This window comes from Hippocampus zosterae, chromosome 5 (genome assembly GCF_025434085.1).
Source record: "Hippocampus zosterae strain Florida chromosome 5, ASM2543408v3, whole genome shotgun sequence".
NCBI lineage: Eukaryota > Metazoa > Chordata > Actinopteri > Syngnathiformes > Syngnathidae > Hippocampus > Hippocampus zosterae.
Genome location: NC_067455.1, coordinates 20,322,300 through 20,344,356, shown reverse-complemented (window position 1 = coordinate 20,344,356; position 22,057 = coordinate 20,322,300). Strand labels below are relative to the sequence as shown.

The following is a 22,057-nucleotide window of genomic DNA, read 5'->3' as shown; positions in this document are numbered from 1 at the left end:
GAAACTTGCTAAACTGCGGACAGCTGAAGATACTGTCAAGTTACAGCTAATCTTGTGATCGTATAACTTTATTCAAGTTGTCATTTTTCTTGAAACATTATAATGTCGGTCTTGTGATTATGGGTTCCTCATAACCAATTTTTATCAGTCTCAGCAGTCTCGGGTCAAGCTGCAGTTTCAATCACTTAGTACCAAAAAAAATGTATGGTTAAGCATTTTGTAGAATGTTCTATATCTCTGACCTTTCCTGACAACACTAATTTCAATAGTAATATTCATTTGTTGGAGTTCAAAGATTTGTGCAGTTTCCTACGTGTGGTTATTTACCTTGCTCATCTTACACTTAAACATTTTAAGACTTTCCAGCGAGTAAAAGAACCACTGTTTATATGGGATGACAGCCAGTGCTGCTTCTATCTTTGGTACAGTAGTACAGTCATTCTGTGGAATGTCCAAGCTGTCACTTTCACTTTACACAGTACCGACTTATAAAAGTGCAGCAGATAAAGGCTCAGCAGTCTATTGTGAATGACAAACTTGTCAGATGGGAGTTGTTTCTCTCCTTGTCAGGCTCTTTAACAAAGCTTTTAGCAGGAGGTTACCCACAGTGTAATATCCTGGCCGTCTATATATCAGCCACCTGAGCTCCACTTAATCAGGAATAGGTTACGGCTAAAAGCCCTGGGACACTTCCAAAGGTCCGAAAGATAGGGACATTCAGAAAAAATGTACATATTATCCTAATAATGTGGCATATTCTTGAATGGAAAACTATAGGGAAAATGCAGTATAATTTAGAACTGAAATAGTCAGTACCATATGAGGAATTTGACAACCTGCCTTGTGTGCAAATGTTTGGAAAAAAAACATTGAGCAAATAAAAAAAGTAGTAGGAGTGAAAGAAAAACAATCGAACATCAATTTTCTATGCATTAAACCAATTGCAACCTTCAGTCTTTATAAGTCTGACAATGAGGAAATTCCAGTTCATTTTTCTGACCACCAGGGGCGCTGTTTCAAATACAGACTGATCACTCCCGCGCGTGGCTCAGGTCAAGAATTTAATAACAAATTCTTGTGATTCGCTGATGACTCGTGAGTCTGTATAGTCACATGACTGAAAGCCTGGCCCCTTTTTTTCTTCTCATGCTGAGGTCAAGTGTGTTTGTGGCTTGTCTTGCTTGCACTGTTCCATGAGTTTTTCCCTAGATTGTTGCCATCAGCCTTGCAGCCTGTTGATTTGGTTATACAGTGCCATGAAAACAGTTTCTCATTCACAAACATTTGTATTTCAGCATAATTTCCCCGACTTTAATGTTTCAGATTTAATTTTGAAGCATTTCAGTTTCAAGTCTGCACTTGGACCTGGCCACGAGATAACCTTCATTTTCTTTTCTTAAGCCATTCAAAAGTGGACTCACTGATGTGTTTTCAATCAATGTCATGATGCAGAAGCAAAATGACAGAATTGACGACGACATCCTCCTCCACTTGGTGTCTGAGTTTTTTTTGGGTGCCTTTTCCAGTGTACATCAATGAGAGGTGAGAGGTGAAGTTGAACTCTTCTTGGTGCTACCGATGGACGTGGGCTAATGTTAGCATTAGCTGGTGCTAAATCGACCTCACGCATATTGCCATTCGTGCCTGTTTACCTCAGTGAATGTGCCTGTTTTGCATGAGGATCAAAGCACCCCAACCCCTCGACAAGTAGCTTTTGGCTCAAGGTGGTCGTTGTCCGTAACCCCACCCAGAAGTTGACAAGTACGTTTTTCCCAACTATTTTCTCTACTGTGATTCTCATCTCTGAAAAAACATGGGGGGAAAAAAATCACAACAATCTCAAAGTCAGTGATGGTGTAGTGATGCACTCGCCTGGCGTATGCCGTCAGCGTGGGATCGGTTCCCACTCAGTGACGGTATGGTTGTCGGTGTGAATGTTCATTTGTGCCCTGCGACTAACTGGCGATCGGTTCAGGGGGTAGTCTGCCTTCTGCCCGAAGTGAGCTCGGATCGGTTCCAGCCCCTCTCCGCACCCTGTTCAGGATAAGTGGTGTTGAAAATGGAAGGAAAACAATCTCACACACCTTAGTGATCATGCAACTGCAGACATCAATGCTGCTACTATCAGGGCGTGACTTTTTAGAGAGAAATATGAACATTTAATTCTGAGGAACGGTTTCTTTGTTATGAAAATGCTATCTATCTATCTATCTATCTATCTATCTATCTATCTATCTATCTATCTATCTATCTATCTATCTATCTATCTATCTATCTATCTATCTATCTATCTATCTATCTATCTATCTATCTATCTATCTATCTATCTATCTATCTATCCATCCATCCATCCATCCATCCATCCATCCATCCATCCATCCATCCATCCATCCATCCATCCATCCCTCCCTCCCTCCCTCCCTCCCTCCCTCCCTCCCTCCCTCCCTCCCTCCCTCCCTCCATCCATCCATCCATCCATGGATGTGACTATAAGCTCATTGTGAAGAAACCAAAACCTATAACACCGAGAAGCCCAAGTAGAGACACAATTAAAGGTAATCTTATTGCAGGCAAATCAGCTCAGCAGGGGACTTTCCCAGAATATGATCTAAAAACCTGTGCTCTGCTCACTGGGATTCAGATTCACCCCGAGGACAGAACTCTTAGGGTTTGTTCTGCTTAGAATAAATCCTTCTGTGAGCAGCTTAGCTCTTTGCCTCCAGCCTCATTTTTTTCCTGTTTGGTTTTTGATTTGCTCCCAATCCTTCAAGGCTGTGTGAGTTTTTCTACTTTTCCAAATTTAGGCAACGAAGTTGTCGACTGCTGAGAAGGGGACAGGGACTCCCTGATCCACTCGATCAGCTGTGGGACCCTTTAGCCCTCCTATTTTCTGGTGACATCACTCTGTTCTGGAATCAGTCATTGGTTCTGGAAGCTAGGTTAATACTGCATTTATGTTTTCCTTTGGCCTTGGGGAAGCATGTGGGTTACCTCGTGGCTCTGCCCATCGACGGAACCTGCCGCAGGTATCAGGATGATTGTTGAGGCATGACTCGCTGGCCGAATGCCACTTTCCTCCAGAGGGGGTTGTCATTTGCAGTCACCAGCTAACCACTCAAATTGCATGATTTGGTACAGGTTCTGTCACTGAACCTCCATGCCATCTACTGGTCAGTATGACAAACATTGGTCACAATTTACGGTAATCCTACACAAATATACGGACCAACCATGTTTGGATTAGTGTTATATTTTATTTCCCTTGTAGCAAATAAAATACAAGCTATAATGAAACTGATAAGCCCAAATCAATATTATGTTGGACCACAGTTAAAAATAAATGCCTGATTGTCAGGTGATTTTAATTTGATTTGGAGTGTTTGCCCGTTATAGATAAATACCACAGGTAGTTTGTGAACAAAAAGAAAAAAAAGAAATCAAGCCCCGCGCCGCCTCTCCCCAGGCACATGTGTCAGCCCTTGTCAAACTTTGAAATCTTGCACACTAAGTAAATAATTGCCCAAGTGACGAGCACAAAAACATTCTTGTCGTTAATGCTGAGTGGATGTAAATAATGCTCACTTTTGATTGAGCTGGTTAGTTTGAATATTATTGAGGTTGTACAGTACTCACAAATGCACGTGGGCAATGCATCACATTGTGAGCTGTAACATAGTTACTTTAACTGGCCAGGGTCAAAATATTAGACACTTATACTGGAAATCGATACCTCACAGAAGGTGTCAATTAAAACTGAACAGCTCTTGTAATGGCTCTCATTAGATTGCGCATGGAGTCATTATATTCCCAAAGATTTTCCCACTCATAGTAGCTGCTGCACATAATTGCCTAATTAAGGTTTAGTATATTTTAGCTGCAGATCTAATTGAGCTAAGAACCCTTCCACTGTCCAGAATTACAAACACTGGTGAAAGAATTGTTTTTTGAAGTACTGCAGTTATTCATGCTATTTTCACAAGATAACTGTCTGAAAAGGCTAATGAGCTGCGTGCTGTCAACAGACAATAATTGCGTTATGCCAAAACTTTTAATTTGACATTTCCCTTTCGATCATCAAGGGGACAAAGACATTGCATACCTGAAACCCCACAAGGCATCAGCTCGTGGCCATTGGTGTGTATCGTTTCCTCGGCACATCATGCTTACAACCACTTGGTTATTTAAAGCCTGCTTCATTTGCACTCGTGGAGAAAGGGCAGAAAGTAAATGAGAAGCCCTTGACAGTTCACCGGATGTATTTAATTAGCCCATTCATGCTCTGCTTTGCCATCTCAGCAGGCCCAATACTGTAGTTGGGTGTTTTTAAGAGTAATTGTCACCTGGCGCATCAGCGTTCAGCAGATCTCAGCATGAAAACAGAGGCAGAAAAAATAACCCCGTCTTCCTCCCAAGGGGAGTTTAAAATATATACGGGAGTGCAAGCAAAAATATGCTTTCTGGTCAACATATGTAAATGAAATTGTTATTTTCACACATAAACTAGATGTGTGTGCATATAAGCTCCAATAGATACAACTATTAACACATCCGAGCTTTACTCAACCGGTGCACGGGATGCTTACACACCAGTGAAACGTTTTCAGTAAAAAGGACAATCTTTGGAGTGGGTGCTGCAGAAATTGACAACTCTCTGTTTAGAATGTGTCTGTGCCTGACAACTACAAAAAGGTTATCCATCTCCAACTCTCTTGAAACTGTAATCAAATGCATATATCTTACCTGTCCAAAATACAATTGCTTGGATACGGGAAAGCTTCTCAACTCTTTTGCTGTAATTTCTATTTGTGATACATGTGAAATGTTACCAATATCCAATGTACTGACTCATGATTAAGTTTAGTGAAAGTAAACTTGCACTTTGAACGAATGGGGACAGAAATTGCTGGAGTCACATGGTGAAATAAAAATAAATAAATAAATAATGCGACACACACATACATACATACTGTATATACATATATATACACCCACACACACACACACACACATATACAGTATATATATTGTATATACATACACATACATGTATATATTTAAAAAAATATATATACAGTATATAAACAGGGCGGCCCGGTAGTCCAGTGGTTAGCACGTCGGCTTCACAGTGCAGAGGTACCGGGTTCGATTCCAGCTCCGGCCTCCCTGTGTGGAGTTTGCATGTTCTCCCCGGGCCTGCGTGGGTTTTCTCCGGGTGCTCCGGTTTCCTCCCACATTCCAAAAACATGCGTGGCAGGCTGATTGAACACTCTAAATTGTCCCTAGGTGTGAGTGTGAGTGCGAATGGTTGTTCGTTTCTGTGTGCCCTACGATTGGCTGGCAACCGATTCAGGGTGTCCCCCGCCTACTGCCCGAAGACAGCTGGGATAGGCTCCAGCACCCCCCGCGACCCTAGTGAGGATCAAGCGGCTCGGAAGATGAATGAATGAATGAGTATATAAACAGACCTTTAACCCTTTCAGGGACAACGGTTACTCCAGTGGATGGTTTATCATTCATTCATGAATGAATGAATGAATGGTTTATCATGTTATCAAATTACAGGGTGCATGAGAGTGTTAACATTGGGAATTACCTGTCAGAATTATGCACATTGATGTTACACACCCAAACGATAAAACTAATATTAAGAAACAGAGCAGCAAATATAAGCTACTCATAGCACATTAGACCTGCGTGGACCATTCGATAGAAAAGAAGAGCCATGACTGAGATGTAATGCTTAAATTACCAATAGTTAACCCCCTTAATGCCAGGTCAGTTCAAAACAACTAAATGATGTGGAACATTTATTATTCTCATTTGCATACTACTTTCTGGAAATTATGAGATCTTACTGGGAGAGACTTTACACAAAACTTTGGAGTTGGCCGCTTAAATTTTGGTTCATTATCAAGAGCAGGATTTGTAAGAAGCCTGGCGCACAATTTAAAATGTTGAGAAAATTCACTTATGAGACAACGTTCCTCAAGAAGGAGTTTCACTTCTCATTTATCCCAAAGGTTTCTTGATGGAATTCAACATGTCTCTTCTCTCCACCAAACCAATCCTTTATCAACTTTGCTTTGTGTACTGGATGAAAGAACTCCCCAATGACCTCCTGAGAAAATATGCCTCAATATTTCCATCCATATATTGTACTTACTGTAAGCCGCATTAGTGTGATGCACAACCAACAAATTGCATCATTATTAAAGACAGACATATTAAGACTTTTAAAAAGTATGTTCAATACTAAACCTTTTTTTTCAACAAGGCTTACCGTTAAAAAATGCATGAACACTGAACAAATAAACCACCACTCCACAAAACTCTACATTTATTCCACAAGATGTAATTACCCTCAAGTAGAGGATTGGCTGCTGTGCACTCTACTCTCTCTGAAGTGTCCCTAAAATAAGCTTCATCAAGCAGGAGATCCTTCAAACAGATGAACAGAAACGAAGAGCTGATTCATCGGGGGGAAGAAAAAAAAACATTTTAATTTGTTTTGGTTGAAATGTGTAAAAAAAAGAAAATAATAAAACAAAACACACATTTCAATTCTAAATAGAACAAATATACAAAACAGACACAAATGTTAAAACAAAAACTGTAATACAAATGCCACATTCTACCAATGGTAGTAATAATAGCAACATGCCTTTTCTTTTTACTTTGAATGGCTAATATGGGGAAGGTATCTTCCAAATACACAGAAATCAAATTTTTTGGAATGAAGGGTGACACGCAAACACTGGGAGTTGACCATCGACAGAACAGGGCCTCGAAATCCCAGCAACTCTTCTGAGCATTCACAATTGTAGGTAAGCCACCTGAGGACAACAGGAAGAGAGTTGGTAAAGTTTCAAACAACAACACGCACACGCACAGACACACACAGACACACACACACACACACACACATTTAGTAAACTAAACTTTTATTCCCAAAAGCACAGATGCACTGGTGATTTTATCAGCAATTATGCTCTTCAAATAAAATCTCCACAGGATGCAGCCATTTCACAAGTTCAAAAAACACACATTTAGCTAAACAAAGCACAGAAGGCAAATCAACTAAGCCTGATCCTGCCTCACTTGTTCCATCTGCTATTCCTGGATGTTTGCCTGCTGCAGACAATAGTTGTGTTCCACTGAGGGCTCCACACTGGGATGATAAATGAGGGCATTTGCCTAACTCAAGTCCCTGTCTTCTCCGTCTCAGTGCTTAATGCTTGCTTGCCACTCGGTCACATCAATGATGATTCATACAAATGAGAACAAACAACAAATGGAGGTGAATTGCCACTAATGCAAAATAAATAAAAGCGTACTGTATTGTATGTCAATGTATAGTTTTTCAAATGTGGATCCCAAGAAGCAACCACATTTATAATTTTGGTCATGAGCTTTAAAAAGTCTGGTAAAATCTTGTTCAATACAGTTCTAAGTCTATTCCTTCAAGCTCTGCATGTCGAAAATCCAAGAGGAGTTCAAACAGTGCCTTTGTCTTAGCTTAGTTTACGTGATTAAAAAGTTAATTTACTATGGGTATGCAACACTTCATTCACGGTCCTTCAAAGGCATCAAATAATTGTAACATTAACCGGGCCATTTTGCAAATGTTAGTAATGATGTTCAATCATATGTAACAATTTGAGGGGGAAACAAATGACAGAAAACATTTTTTTCCTACAGCATATCGAATGTTTTTATAGTCCTGGCTTTGGGTCCTGGGCATGCTGTCGCGATAATTCAGAAAAATAGCTGCAGTTTGAATTTGCCTTTTGTTTGTGCTGGCGGAGCAATTCTATCATTAACCACAAATTAAGTCTGGGCTATTTTATCATTTGCCCCTTGACAAATTTGATCTGTTCAGATCAATTTTCTGTTTTGGAGTTGCCGTACTATCACTGTAGAGGCTGTTCTTTTGAGAAACATGAAAACTACACAGTTATTTTAGTTTTTAGTTGTTTTTAATCATCATGTTGGATACAGCTACCGTCAAGCCATTTGATTTTTTTAATGCAGTGCACTATGACACTGAACTTCATATTGATGACTACAGTCAAATATCTGCCAGACGCCAACCCAATGTCGGATATAATATCCAGATATAGTTGTTGCATGTGTCTTGAAGCAACAAACAAATGGGCTGCACATAATACATAAATAGCAATGATACCCTGAATATGGAGGCATAGTTATTCTGCATACTGTACACGGTAAAAACCATACACTTCCATCTCAGCGTGATTGTACTGGTGTATGAGAGCAAAACTACAAAGTTGTCATTGTTCAAATAGTGGATACTAAACAATTTATTGTGAAAAGCATCAGTTTCCGTTCCCCTTTGTGACTAACCTACTGGTACATGCCGTCACCATGGGTGAGAGAAGTAGGAGATTAATGAGCCGGTGGCAAAGAGTCACCAAGCCAAAGTACTTCACACTCCATTACACAGGAGGGTCCAAGAATGGAGGGTGTGGAACACAGAATACACTACAGTAGAAATTGCATTCCAGGCTGGTTATGGTGCGGTCTTTGATCCACTCACAGACACTAAAATGGGTCAAACATTGTGATTCAAACTTGGAAAGTTGGAAGCTGGAAATGTGAGTGGGTGTTATATATAGAATGTACAGTTTGCTGGTGGCTTCTCATTTTTTACTGTGTACAAAATACTGTGGCACTGACAATCATGTATCATGACACATTGTGTCATGGTTCATTTTGGTGAAACGGTTTTCGGAAATACGATTACCCTGTTACATTCAAGTATAATTACTTTGCGGAAAGTAAAAGTACAGGTCGAAAAATGTACTCAAGTGAGGGGTAAAACGTTGCTTTTCGATTAAAAATACAAATGTCTCAAAACTGGAATTCTATTTTTAGAACAGGCTGGCTGGCAACTGATGTGGTCATTGGGGGCTACAGAGTGCCCGAAACGCCCATGTTGGTGACCGACGTCTTAAACGAATTCGAGTCACTCAAGATGTTTCGGTGATCAAATTACCTTCCTGTCCTCCGCCGCCGACTTCCCAACAGGCCTCCGCAATCAGGAAGTATTTGAGTGCATCATTTCATCACACTCCTCACGACCACCGTAACCATTTCCGGCGACCAGACAAACACTGTGCCTTGTGCTTGCAGCCATCTCAGTTTCACAACGGTCTCACACACCACAGTGATCAGACAATGGCAAACATCAATGCTGCTACTCCCCTCATGGCACAAAGATTTAATTTTGAGTAACAAAATATAGATAGATAGAGAGAGAGAGAGGGAGAGAGAGAGAGAAAGAGAATGGGCGATTGGGCTTGTCCGAAAGCCGCAGCACGTCTCAATTCAGCTCCTCTTCATCAATACCGATTAATTGCCTGGTCATAAACACATCGATTGGGCAGAGATAGCTGGCCAGGAGCTATCGGGAGGCTAACGGTGGCTACGCCGTCAGAGCGTAAAGTGAGAGCCGCCTTCCACGCCACCAACACAAGTCTCTTTTCCTCTCTCAGAGGTCAATGCTGATGAATGTTAATTCCTGTGTAAGTTTTTATAATTAAAGATCTAAGTAAATAAGTGCACTGCTGTAATATTTGTCTCAAATATATCAAGTATAAATAATTACATATTTCAAACATGCTGGCACACACCTACACAAAAATTCCTAAGGGAGGAGCAAATCCTCCTTCGCAGTTTTTCACTTATCACAGGTGGTCCCGGTCCCCATTAACCGCGTGATAAGTGAGGGATCACTTGAACATTGCCACGTTCAAATTAACTCTTTTCGGGACAGTGGTTACTACAGTGGACAATTTATCATGTTAACAGGCTGAAAGGTGGATGAAAACATTAAATTGGTGTAAAGGTCATAATTACAGTGTAAGTGCTTGTGTTATCTGCTTCAGACAAACTAGCTAATGTGGTGCTATAATAAAAAAACAAGGGGATAAGATGGTTATTATATCTGCTGAGATTACCCAGACTCAGTCATATGTTTTTGGACAGATGGAAATATTGTAATGAAGCAAAGCACCCGGCGGGTTTTAACTCCAGTTTCCTGCCCCTGAGAGTTATGTCTCACCTTATAGGCTCTCATCTGACGCATTGATGCAGGAAGTGTAGCATTGCTGTCTTCAATCACTTGCAGCAACTCCTCGCACACCTTCAGCGGGAGCACCACAGAGTGTCCTGTGGCATTGACCTCCCAGCTGGTGGCTACGCTAAAATGTAGAAAGTGCAATGATTTATGTTGACTGCCAGAGCCGTGTTCACTCCAACTAGGAAGCCAGAAATAGCTGCAATAAAGATAATGATGAAGCATTTCCACTGCAGTTTTAATAGAGCCATTTTTAACTACAAACGGTGCAGAATTACGAGGAAAACATTAAAACAGATAGATGACAAGCTTAGGTGCTGCATCGGTACACGCCTGTGCATCATGTAGGAAGAGTGACTGAACAAGGAAAGAATGATGATGTGTCAGTATGTGTGGTGTATGGTGTCGTACCAAAATGAAAATCTATGTCAGCCATCTGTGCATTTCTCACAGGGCAAGTCTTCTGTTCATGTACTTTTTCTTAAAACGACACATAGGACAAAAAGAATGTCTTAATCGGTTTTTACATTTTGAGACTTTTATGCCAGCTAAATATCAGTGCACAAAAGACAAAACAGTGAATTAGGTTAAGTTTTACAGAGAATTTTGTCATTTTTGGGCAACTCATTCACTTTGCATTAACAAGACCAGCAATTCCCAAACTGAGTGCTGTGACACATTAGTGTCCCATGAGAGGTCTTGAGGGGTACCGCAGGGTATTATCCAATATCACCTTGTTTTTCCTGAAATGTTTTTTATTAATTCAAGTTATTTATTTGTTCATCTTACTGTATCTATGGCAAATGCCTATATTGAAAGGCAGAACAATTAAAAGCTCTTCCGTTGGATGTTAGACTTACGGTTTGCCAGTTGCCATTCTTCCAAAAAAAATAAATAAATAAAAATAAGTCATGGCTTCTATAAGTAAGTGGTTTAGGAGTCATCTGAGAGAGGATTATCATCATGACTTTAGTATTCATATCATTTTGTGACATTTGATTGGTGGTGTGTTGTCAGGTAACAGAATGGGTGCCTGGGCAGATTTAAGTCTGGTCAATACTGAACGAGACGCTCGCTTGTGAAGCTAAAAGGAGGCAAAGTTGGGTGCATTACTTGACAGCAGAAAGCTTTGCAGATGTACTTCCAACTGGTTTGCTAATTCAAAACAAGTGCCTCAAAGGCCATTTTGACCTGTCATCCACGACACATTTTCTTTTGCCCGATGACATAATTTGTGCAAAACAATCCCAGAAGAGCGAATCATTTTAGGAATATTACCCTAGACGTGCAATATATAGCAGCTTTCCTGACGGAAGGCTGGTGTGACTTTTTTGACAGCAAGTTTGTCAAAACATTGGAAATAACTTCCCCGTTCTGACTTGACTGCACTCAGCTTCAGGGGAGAGCAGCGTGGATAAAAAATGACCAGTGCTGACTCAGTTGAAAATAATGAGTGTTGCAGACTTTCAATGGGGGGGGGGGGGGGGGAGAAATACAGAACATGAAGAAACACACGCAGAGCATCCACCTACACCCTCCTAATGCATCACAGCAAGGTACACAGAGACTCACAGCGGTCAAAACAATTTGAGAAAGCACTAAGTGACAAGTGAAGACATTTGATAGCAATCGTGTTTGCAAAATAATGGAACATTACTGGATGTCCTGGTATGGAACCACAGCACAAACTGCGTATTTGGTACGGCTAATGTGGCACATGTGGCTAATATTACATGTCTGTCTCGGTCAAATGTTCAGCCTGCGCTTGCTTGGGGTTTCCTTTGATTCATCTCCCCAATTCCAAAAGACTTTGCAATAGGTCTATTGAAGACTGAATTGAAAACCGCAAATGTAGGTGTGAATAGTTATCCGTCTATATGAATCATACAGTGAATTACCTAAAGTCATCCGAGATTCCGAACATGATTGTAGAACATTGATAGCTGTACAGTACCGGTGCATTGTGACCATCCCATAATTATGTGCTATGAGTAGCAGATGAGAATAGCACATCCTACTTTTTTTTTCTTAACCTGTCCTCACAGGATGCATCTTGCATCTTCTTGCCCTTGGAACAAATGGGAGTAAAAATCAATTCATGTTTTGTTGTGCATAAGCTATGCACAGTAAACAACATCGAATCAAATGAATCTTTCATCCTCTGCTTTGCATTACAGCAGGTGGCGATGAAGCGGGTGCATTGAAAAGATGAAAGATTAAGGCAAGAAGGAGTGAAAACTGAAGGAGAAATGCGCATGTTGTATTCACTTACTCTTGCTGCTGGACCCCCATATGAGAGCAGGCTATGTAGAGGACTTTGAGTGCTCTTCCAGCCCTCAGTGATGGACTGTGATGAGTGTGGGTGCTAGCAGACCACTCTGGGACTGATGCTATGATGGAATCACTGTTCAGCAGCCAGAGCTGCAAGAAGAGCAGATACGTCACTCCACATATAGGATGTGCAAAGGACTAAATCACATTTTGCCTGTTCTTTGTCCCATCCCAAGATTGCCATACACCAGATGAACAGGTTCAATATCAGGTTTCCCCAGAGCTTGCTGATGATCAGCCTAAGCATTTGTCTTTATTGGATCCCGACACACCCACACATTACTATATGTTTTGTATTTTAAGATATTATTAAAAGATATCTGCTTTTGCTTGTACTTTAGTAAAAAGCTTCCGGTAATACTTCATTTTACACAGAGGGCTTCTTAAACCCCAATATCTCTACTTCTACTTGAGTAGTGAACATGAATACTTTTGACACTTTTAGAAGTAAATGAGCTGACTAAAACCATGGAGAACAAAATATATAACAACCTGCCATAATCATAGAAAAATAAATACGTTGAGGGAGGGGGTTGTAAGCATGAGGAGCTAATGGTTGTGCGAGAGAGCACTGAATATAACTGGGTATCGTCCAGCTGTAGCTGTACTGGACTTTACGGGTACTACTCGTCAACTTTCTTTTTGCATACAGTATAAAGTAGACCCACTGGCCACGACATTAAGTCCACCCGCACAATCAAAGGTGTCATGCGTTTGTTCATATGATGTATTGTGGTTGGACATGTAGTATGCAGTGGAGAAAAAAGCACAGCATCATTTTGATAACATTTTTTGTTGTTCACTTGTAGCAAAATGTGGTAACCAAATTAGATCAAACAGTTTAATTGATGCGAGTAGTCCTGCAGATCACTGCTAGTTGTCCCATCCCCGAAATGAACACTACTGCCACCTGCAGTTTAAAGGAAATCCTTTTCAATGAAAAAAACTATGAGGGGAAAAAATAGCATCCTCACTTTCCTTAAGGTCAAATTAGAAAAGTGATTATAGCAGTCAAGATATTAAATAATTGCACTTTTACTCTAATAATATATTTCAGTGCATTTCCGTCCTCTTCTTACCAGCAAGAACGTTTTTCCACTCTGTGTTTGGACAGAAAAGTGGAAGGAACTCATCGAGTTGGAAAGTTCTGCAAGCCTTGCTGCAACAGTCCTCTCCAGGAAGCAAGATCTGTATATTATATACCAAGTATAGTTCATCAATATTTTTAAATTTCACACAACAGCCTTTGAAAGTTAATTGCCATGCATCAAGTCATTAGCCCAGCTAAAAAAACACATCCAATCCAATTACGCATTCACAAGATGTATATGATTGCGCATATTGCATCTTTGTGATCTTAATTCAGTTACCTGCTTAATCATTATTATTTTTAGATTCAACAAAACTCACAAACGTGTAAAGCATTGGCAAGCGGGAAAAATACCAAATGACATTGTATTTATTTATAGGTACTGTAAGAACTTGATTTAAAGGGCAAAATAAACCAGATAGTCAAAACCCAATAATGCCTCCGGGTTGAGTGCAACTGCACATTTTCTCCAGCCTTCCTCGCATTTCGAAGCCACTGTATTTACCGGGCAATTCTTACCGATTTCCCTTTGGCCAGCTATTGGACCTACCTGCTGAATGAAGACTCCGGCTTTCTGTCCCCTACATTGGACTCCACCGTCACCTGTGTGATGTACAGCCTGAGGGTCTCTGCAAGTCACAGCAAGGGCAGCTCATAAAAACCCAGGGATTGTCGTTTATTGATCACCAGGTACTCAGAGGAAGCATACCCGGTGTTGGCGCTTCTCCGAGAATTGCGGAACAGCTCCCACAGGACACAAGTGTCAGTCTGCGGCAATTTTTCTATTGATGATAGAAATGCACAGCAGAAATATTTCAACATTATGTACATACAGTTGTTGCATGGACAGTCTTAAAATAAACCAACCAATATGTTTCCACTGGAACTGGGCCAAAGGAAGACAATTGTTCTCCAAACAGATAGAGATACTGTATTAATCTTTGTCCAGGGAGTGCAGAGATTCATTTCACTGATGCAATTTTGTCTGGGAGAAACGTGCTGATGTGGCTGAGTGTACAAGAGGATTTGAAAAGGTCTATTAAACCCGGAATTTCAAACATTCAGTGCAGTTTCGGCACTTCTTTGTGTCCTTGCATCTCACTATTAGAGTGGAAGATGGAGGTGGACTTTTTTTTAAGCTATTCAGCAGATAATGAGACTGCCTCAAAAGTACATTATCAACGTCAATACCAACATTACCCTGACCCCTCTTTTGGAATTTGCATACTTAAAGGGGAAGTCAACCCAAAAATGTTCTTCACAATAATAAGTTCTATGCAGCCCCACGAGTCTAAACAAGGGATTCTGATTAACATTTTGTTCATGGAATACGAGTTAAACAGTAAAATCCACCCGTTTTTGTCCATCTCAAGGGTTAGCCATTTTGCCACTTGTGGTCGATTGAAAATTGTGAGCAACTGTGAGCAACCTCACAGTTGCTCAGGAAACAAGCAATCATGGCTCAGCTTCAGAAAAGGGGTCAGCGGGTGATTGGTCGTGACACGATCCCTCAACAACGGTGATGTCATTTTCAGTTGACAGAAAGTGGCAAAATGGCCACCCCAGAGATGAAGAAAAACGGGTGGAACATACAGTATTTCTGCGAAGAAAAGTTTTTGGTTGACACCCACTTTATCGATACGGCTCGTGAGAGAGCAAACAAAATGCACTTGAAATTTCATGGGTTTTTTTTTCAACATAGAACTCAAATGTCTTGAGCATTTATTTTGAGTTATTTTATTAATCTTATTATCCTTTCTTTAATTTCTTATTGAGAAATAAGATCCTACAGCTCTGCAAAGGATATTGTATTCACTCATGCCAAAAAACAGATATTTTGTCACAAAAACTGAGCACTGGCTTACAGTACATTATGTGCGACACCGCAGGCTAGAATTTTTGGGTCGTTGCTACCTCTCAGCTATCCTTTTGGTGCTGCACATCACTCACTTTCGGATCTTGACTCTCCTGTGAGTCAGCAGGGCTCACGTCCTGGAGAAGGGTCTGTTCACAGCTGCCATCTCTTGTGAGGAGAAAGAAGGTGTCACCCAGAAAACAATCCTCAGCTCCGGGCAGCATCTTCTTGTTTGCGAAAGGATCTGCATGGCAGCACCAATCGTCCACAATGGCGTTCCAGTTGCCATTTGGGAGAGGAAGTACTCGCTTGAACAATCTGAAGATAAGGAATCGTTATGTATATGTATCCCATGGTTGTTTTCTGAAAACGGGAGATGTTTATCAAATATGGTCAGCCTGCTTTAGTTTCGAACATGGCTTAATTTGGGAATTAATCTGGTAACATCTGCAAACTTCATCTGTTATTACCACACACACACACACAAACACACACACACACACACACACACACACACACACACACACACACACACACACACACACACACACACACACACACACACACACACACACACACACACACACACACACACACACAAGGTCACACCGTCACTGAAAGAACTTGAAACTGACAAAAGTAATGACAAATCAAAATAGAATATACTGACATTTCATTCATTCATCTTCCGAACCACATTATCCTCACTAGGGTTACGGGGGGAGCTATCCCAGCTGTCTTCGGGCAGTAGGCAGGGGACACCCGGAATTGGTTGCCAGCCAATCGCAGGGCACACCGAGATGAACAACCATGCATGCTCACCCCCACACCTAGGAACAATTTAGAGTGACCAATCAGTCTGCCATGCATGTTTTTGGAATGTGGGAGGAAACCAGAGTTAAGATAAGATAAGATAAGATATCCTTTATTTGTCCCACTAAGGGGAAATTTACAGCCTCCAGCAGCAAGAATGTAGGTAGAAAGAAGAAAGAAGAAGAAAAAAACAACAAACACTGTTCAATTAAGTGCAATATAAACACAACAATGATAAATCGCAGTGCTATTTACAATTGTCTTTCACATAATTTAATTATTATTATTATTATAATTATTATTGTTGTTATTTTTATTCAGCAGCCTGACAGCAGTAGGTAGGAATGAGCGTCGGTATCTCTCCTTCTTGCAGCGCGGCGTAACAGTCTCTGGCTGAAGGAGCTACCAAGTGCTGTCAGGGCAGGCTGGAGGGGGTGGGAGGGACTGGCCATCATAGCTTTTAGCTTAGTTAGCATCCTTCTGTTGCCCGCCTCCTCCAGAGTGTCAAGGGAGCAACCCAGGACAGAACTGGCCTTCCTGACCAGTCGCTCCAGTCTCTTTCTGTCCCGGGCTGAGATGCTGCCTGACCAGCAGACAATGCCATAATGGATGGCCGAGGCCACCACGAGTTATAGAAAGTCTTAAGGAGCGACCCCTGAACCCCAAAAGACCTCAGTTTCCTGAGTAGGAAGAGTCGGCTCTGTCCTTTCCTAATCAGGGTGTTCGTATCAGGGTGTCAGGGTATACTGACATTTAAACACTGCAAATCAAACATCCATCCATCCATCAACTGAATCATTTTTCAAAAATATTCTAATACTAGCTGGCCTGATGAGAAGTGATGGTGCCCTTAATATTTTGTTTCACAACTTTTGAGGCAATCACTGCAATCAGATTGCTGTAACTGCCACTGAGAGTTCTGCACCTCTCACGTGGTATTTTGGCCCACTCTTCATGAGCAAACTGCTGCAGTTTGTCCCAGGATTGAACCCCCCATCGAAAACAAAACAATGCCATTTTGTCCTATGTTTCACAAGATGAGAGAATAAAGAAATAGGGATCGTCAACCATTGCTTTTGGCACACGCTCTCTAAATCCTTCAGTGACTTTGCTTCTCTCCTGCACTCTTCTCTTGAACCAATGCAAGGGTTTTCAATGGGGTTGAGGTCTGGGGAGTGAGAAGGCCAATTTTCAAGTTGAGAGTAAGCATCTGCAATAAAAATTTTATTTATTTTATTTAATGGCTTGTAACATATCTTAACCAGGGATGCCAATAAGTATGGAGGGCATTGTATCTGCTAGGGTTGAAAGGAGTTTGGACAAACAGGTGAAGAGGGCCAGCTCTGTCCTGGGCTGCTTCCTGGATTCAACTGATACACTGAGGATAGGACAAGAGAATAATGGCACAACTCCTGAGCAGCGCTATTTTACATAAACCATGACCTGGCTTCTCCAATGTGACTGCATCTGGAATAAATTCACTTGGCCATGGAAGTCATGTTGAGAATTACCTATTTGAAAACTATTATCATAGCAACTACAAGCACAACCTTGAAATTACCGGTAATCATTTTTTTGCCCATCAGAAAAAGACTGACATTTGAATATTTGCTCCTGAGTTGAGGCGGTGAATTCAAGTCGTTGTCGTGTCACACAACGAAGAAAAATCTCAGATTAGTTGGTTAGAAATGTCAGAGTTAGACGGTAAGACTCCAAATCACAAATGACCATATTTACATAATGTGATGATACGTCGCTAGAGAAAAAAATGTTTAGTTTCCTTACCACATTATTTTGACAAGGTGGCACTCAAGATCTATGACTGTAATGTACTGTATATTGCCACTGGAATGACAAGAGTAAGTTGAACTTTTTCCACGCAATATTTCCTGAGTGTATGTTGGTGTGCAAGTTGCCAAGATTGGAACGCTGTACAATTCAGCTGCAGGTATTACGTATTTTGGGAAGCAAACACTGATCAATAGAATGCATCTACCATGCCTCCAAAGAAAAGGCTATGCAAATGTTTTAGAAAATTATAATATTCACCATTCAGACTCCATTTTCAAAGCATACCTCATCATTTGTACCAGTTTCACAACTAAAAATCTTTGTATGGATCTAGTGAAGCTGTTCAAGTGTAAACATCATTATTTTGGTGCCCAGGTACCAAGCGCTCGAATATGAAACAATAGACTGCCACGAAATTCAAAAATCTCCTGCGAACAAAGGGGGGGAGTGACCTATCTGTGTTTTTACTCAGAGCACACTGCAGAAAGGTTTGCTTGAAAGCATATATCATTTTGACCTGGTTTTGAACAGGTCTATTTTAGGGTTCTCATGTCACACTCTTGGACAAAACTTTCTGGGAACGACCCTAGCAAAACAAGTACAGGTGCTGTGTAATTAATGGAGCAGTGCAGTGACAGTCAGCAGCAATGTTATTATGGCCGAGCATTAAATTAACTGCCTATCGTCATGACGCATGATGTTGTTTTAATTGCCAAACTTCCAAGGATTTCTACACACTACTCAACATCCACTTGCCCCTGTTGAGAGTGGCGGGGGGAACAAAAAAAACCAAGTGTTTGGCAATTTTTAGTAGGACACTGCTGAGAAACATAACCAGGGGCTAAAGGCCTTCATAATGCAGGCGCTGTAATTTTTCTGCACATAACACTGCTGACCAGAAAAAGCTACAAGCTGCAGTCAATAAGACCACTGAACCACCTCAGGGCGGGAAGCACAATATTTTTTAATAGGTGGTGCAGACCTTTATGTCATCGTGACTCTACATCAACTGACAATTTTTAACTCCAGCTCCAGCCATCTATTATTCCTGTGGCCATCTATCACAGCCACAGCATCAAGAAAAGCACACAATTCTTCCTTACGAGGAGCAGTAGAGAGAAGTATAAATTTCCATTCCCGTTTCTCATCGTCTTTTCCTCACCTATCCTCGAGCAGCCTGGTTGTACAGCTCTGACAGTAGAAGCTATAAGTCTCCTGAGCCCGCAGTGTTCTTAGTATGTTCAAGGACTCTAAAGGGAAACAAATAAAACAAGTTCAAATGATGGTTAACTTATGAAAATAATAGTAAACGCTTAAAATTTAAGGCGAGGAAACAGCACAAAATCAATTTTGTTTCGATAGGTCAATGAGTGAAATCAGTTGTGAGCATGTACTGAGACAAACAGAAAGCCCAAAAAGGTCCTGACAAAATGATATACATATATAACTCACAACATTATGTAATCAGTCACTCTGAGGTACAGCTTTCTCATAAACTGAATTTAAGGGGTTTCTACATTATGTGTTTTTTGAGCAGAATCGCCAATTGTCTTAGTCAAATTGTTCACCCATCCAGTCGTTGTCTGAACAGGTTTATCCTCCAAAGGGTCATGGGTGTGATGGAGCCTGTCACAACTTTTTGGGGGCAGTAGCCCAGGTACCCCCACCAAACTGGTTGCCAGCCCATCGCAGGGCACTCAAAGACAAACAACGATACACACTCATAATCACACCTAAGGACAGTTTACTGTAAGGTTCTACTATTCATGTTTTTGGAATGTGGGAGGCAACCAGAGTACCTGAAGAAAACCCACACAGGCATAGAGAGAACATGCAAATTTCACACAGGAAGGCCAGGGCCCAGAATCGAATCCATGACCTCTGCACTGTGAGGCGAACATGCTAACCAGTATTCACGGTGCCCCCCAATTAGTTGATATGGCAAATAAATGTTGCTATAGAACGGTACCTTCAGTCTTGTTATGTGAAACACTTATTCGTAGCCTGAAATGGCGCTCTCGATCACAGGATTCTCCCCCTGGTGTCAGAATGCAGGATTCATCCATGTAGGAGACTCCTGGTGGCAAAATGAAGGTCACCTCGGCTGTGGGGGTCCGGAGGTGAAGAGAGGAATCTCTACCGGTCACAAACACATCAATGGGGTTTCCAGCGACATCTTTCCTAGACAACAGAGAAGAAAGATCGTGACACTTAGTGTTACATCTGTAAAAGCAAACAAGACCTCAAAATGAGATTAGTTATAATCAAAATGATATTATGATCACAGAACTATGAGCTTCATTGCATCCTTCATCTGTAAGACCCACATGGGCGCCTCGGTGCACAATATGCTGCTGCAATACATATTTGCCTCCTTCCTGATTTCTGTGTTCTTTGTACATTTATCACACACACACACACACACACACACACACACACACACACACACACACACACACACACACACACTACGGGCATGTAGATTAAACATGATTATGTTATACAACAACGAAGTTAATAAGACTGCCTTATTTTACATTAGTCAAGTACTGAAAAGCACTATGATAGTATAAAATAAAATCGGCTTCACAAATAATAAGTGGAAGAGAAAAACAAGTCAATGTAACTAAGACTGTAGATGATTAGTAGTTTCGTGTCTTCAACAAATTAAAAATCTGTATATGTGAAATATTTTATGAGGATTTAGATATTTGATCTTCATATCAGGGTGGCTCAGTGGTCGACTGGTTAGCGCATCGACCTCACAGTGCAGAGGTGACCTTCATTTTGCCACCAGGAGTCTCCTATATGGATGGGTTCGATTCCAGCTCCGGTCTTCCTGTGTGGAGTTTGCATGTTCTCCTCGTGCCTGCGTGGGTTTGCTCCGGGTATTCCGATTTCCTCCCACATTCCAAAAACATGCATGACAGTCTGATTGAACACTCAAAGTTGTCACTAGGTGTGAGTGTGAGCGTGGATGGCTGTTCGTATCTGTGTGCCCTGTGATTGGCTGGCAACCGGTTCAGGGTGTACCCCCGCCTGCTGCTCAAAAACAGCTGGGATCGGCTCCAGCACGCCCCGCGACCCTTGTAGGATAAAGCAGATCAGAAAATGGATGGATGGATCTTAATACCACGCAAAAGGAAAAACTAAATTGGATTCACCCCATCTAGTGTCTTCATTTGTGTACTGTACCTCGCCATCCCGACCAAAGATCTTCCATTTGAACAAGCAGTCACACTTACGACAATATTTTACACTCATTCTACAGTATAACGATTAAGACATTTTAAGAATAGCTCAGGGATCAACAAATAATAATCCGAGACATTGCTGCATCACACGAAGGATGGGGATAGCATGGTAATGGCAGGGAGGGAATCCACTCTATTTAGGTACGATCTTCGAAATAAATCTGGTAATTTACGTGTTTATTGGAATTAAACGACGTCCAATTAGACTGACTCGAGGCGGCACTGTTCATTTCAAAACAATAGTTCAGCTTGATCTTGAGCTATACCAAATTATTCTTCGTCTTGCGTTTACCGGGCTGACTTCGGTTAGCACAGTTGGTGTGTACATGAATGCTATTGCATCGTAGAACAACGCCAATTTACTGCTACAAAAGTAATGAGTTACCAACACAATTATTCACCCGATAATTAGAAGTCCACTTTGTAGCCTTTTCCTTAATTCGAGAAACACCCCAACTCCACGTGCCTTGACTGACGTGTCCAAATCGGCCATAGATACTACAAACTACACACAAATATTAGCATCAACTAACTAAAATATTTTTAAAACAACAAATGAACTATTCACTGTAGTAGCAGTAAGGCTAATCTGCAGCGTGACTGCAAACACCACTAGTGTCTTTTGAAATGGCACATGAATGAACAAGAGCATCCGCTTTTCATTTTCAAAACAACATTCACGTGCAGTACACGATAATGTTGGATATTCTTCAATCGCAAAAATATACAAGTAGACCGAATTTACATGTTCTATATTTTACTCTTAACTGCCTATCTACGAAAAAAGTACCGAAAATTGAAATATTTAAGAAACCAATGGTGAG

General features: G+C 41.1%; 1 protein-coding gene across 4 annotated transcripts; it reads right to left on the bottom strand.

The window, feature by feature from the left end:
* Positions 1–921: 921 nt before the first annotated feature.
* On the bottom strand, positions 922–21,874 carry ube3d (ubiquitin protein ligase E3D). Of its 4 annotated transcripts, none has more exons than XM_052064784.1 (10): positions 21,635–21,874; positions 19,949–20,160; positions 19,142–19,229; positions 15,471–15,693; positions 14,230–14,302; positions 14,071–14,149; positions 13,510–13,618; positions 12,372–12,520; positions 10,085–10,223; positions 922–2,034 (listed from the first exon to the last, which is right to left on the bottom strand). In XM_052064784.1, exons 1-10 carry the CDS (start codon positions 21,724–21,726, stop codon positions 1,972–1,974), a joined length of 1,227 nt encoding a protein of 408 aa, XP_051920744.1. In that variant the 5' UTR covers positions 21,727–21,874; the 3' UTR covers positions 922–1,971. The 4 variants fall into 4 exon arrangements, with proteins under 4 accessions (XP_051920744.1, XP_051920747.1, XP_051920745.1 ...); XM_052064787.1 differs by having other exon boundaries at positions 19,949–20,155; positions 21,635–21,786; XM_052064785.1 differs by lacking the exon at positions 922–2,034 and adding an exon at positions 6,475–6,833.
* Between the last annotated feature and the right edge of the window lie 183 nt (positions 21,875–22,057).

Excerpts from the sequence above, each read along its gene's own strand:
- ube3d (XM_052064784.1), bottom strand. The coding sequence starts at position 21,726 with ATGGCCGATTTGGACACGTCAGTCAAGGCACGTGGAGTTGGGGTGTTT. Across the intron at positions 19,230-19,948 it reads TTCACATAACAAGACTGAAG|AGTCCTTGAACATACTAAGA; the intron begins GTACCGTTCTAT and ends GTTTCCCTTTAG. Across the intron at positions 12,521-13,509 it reads GTGGAAAAACGTTCTTGCTG|CTCTGGCTGCTGAACAGTGA; the intron begins GTAAGAAGAGGA and ends CTCTTCTTGCAG.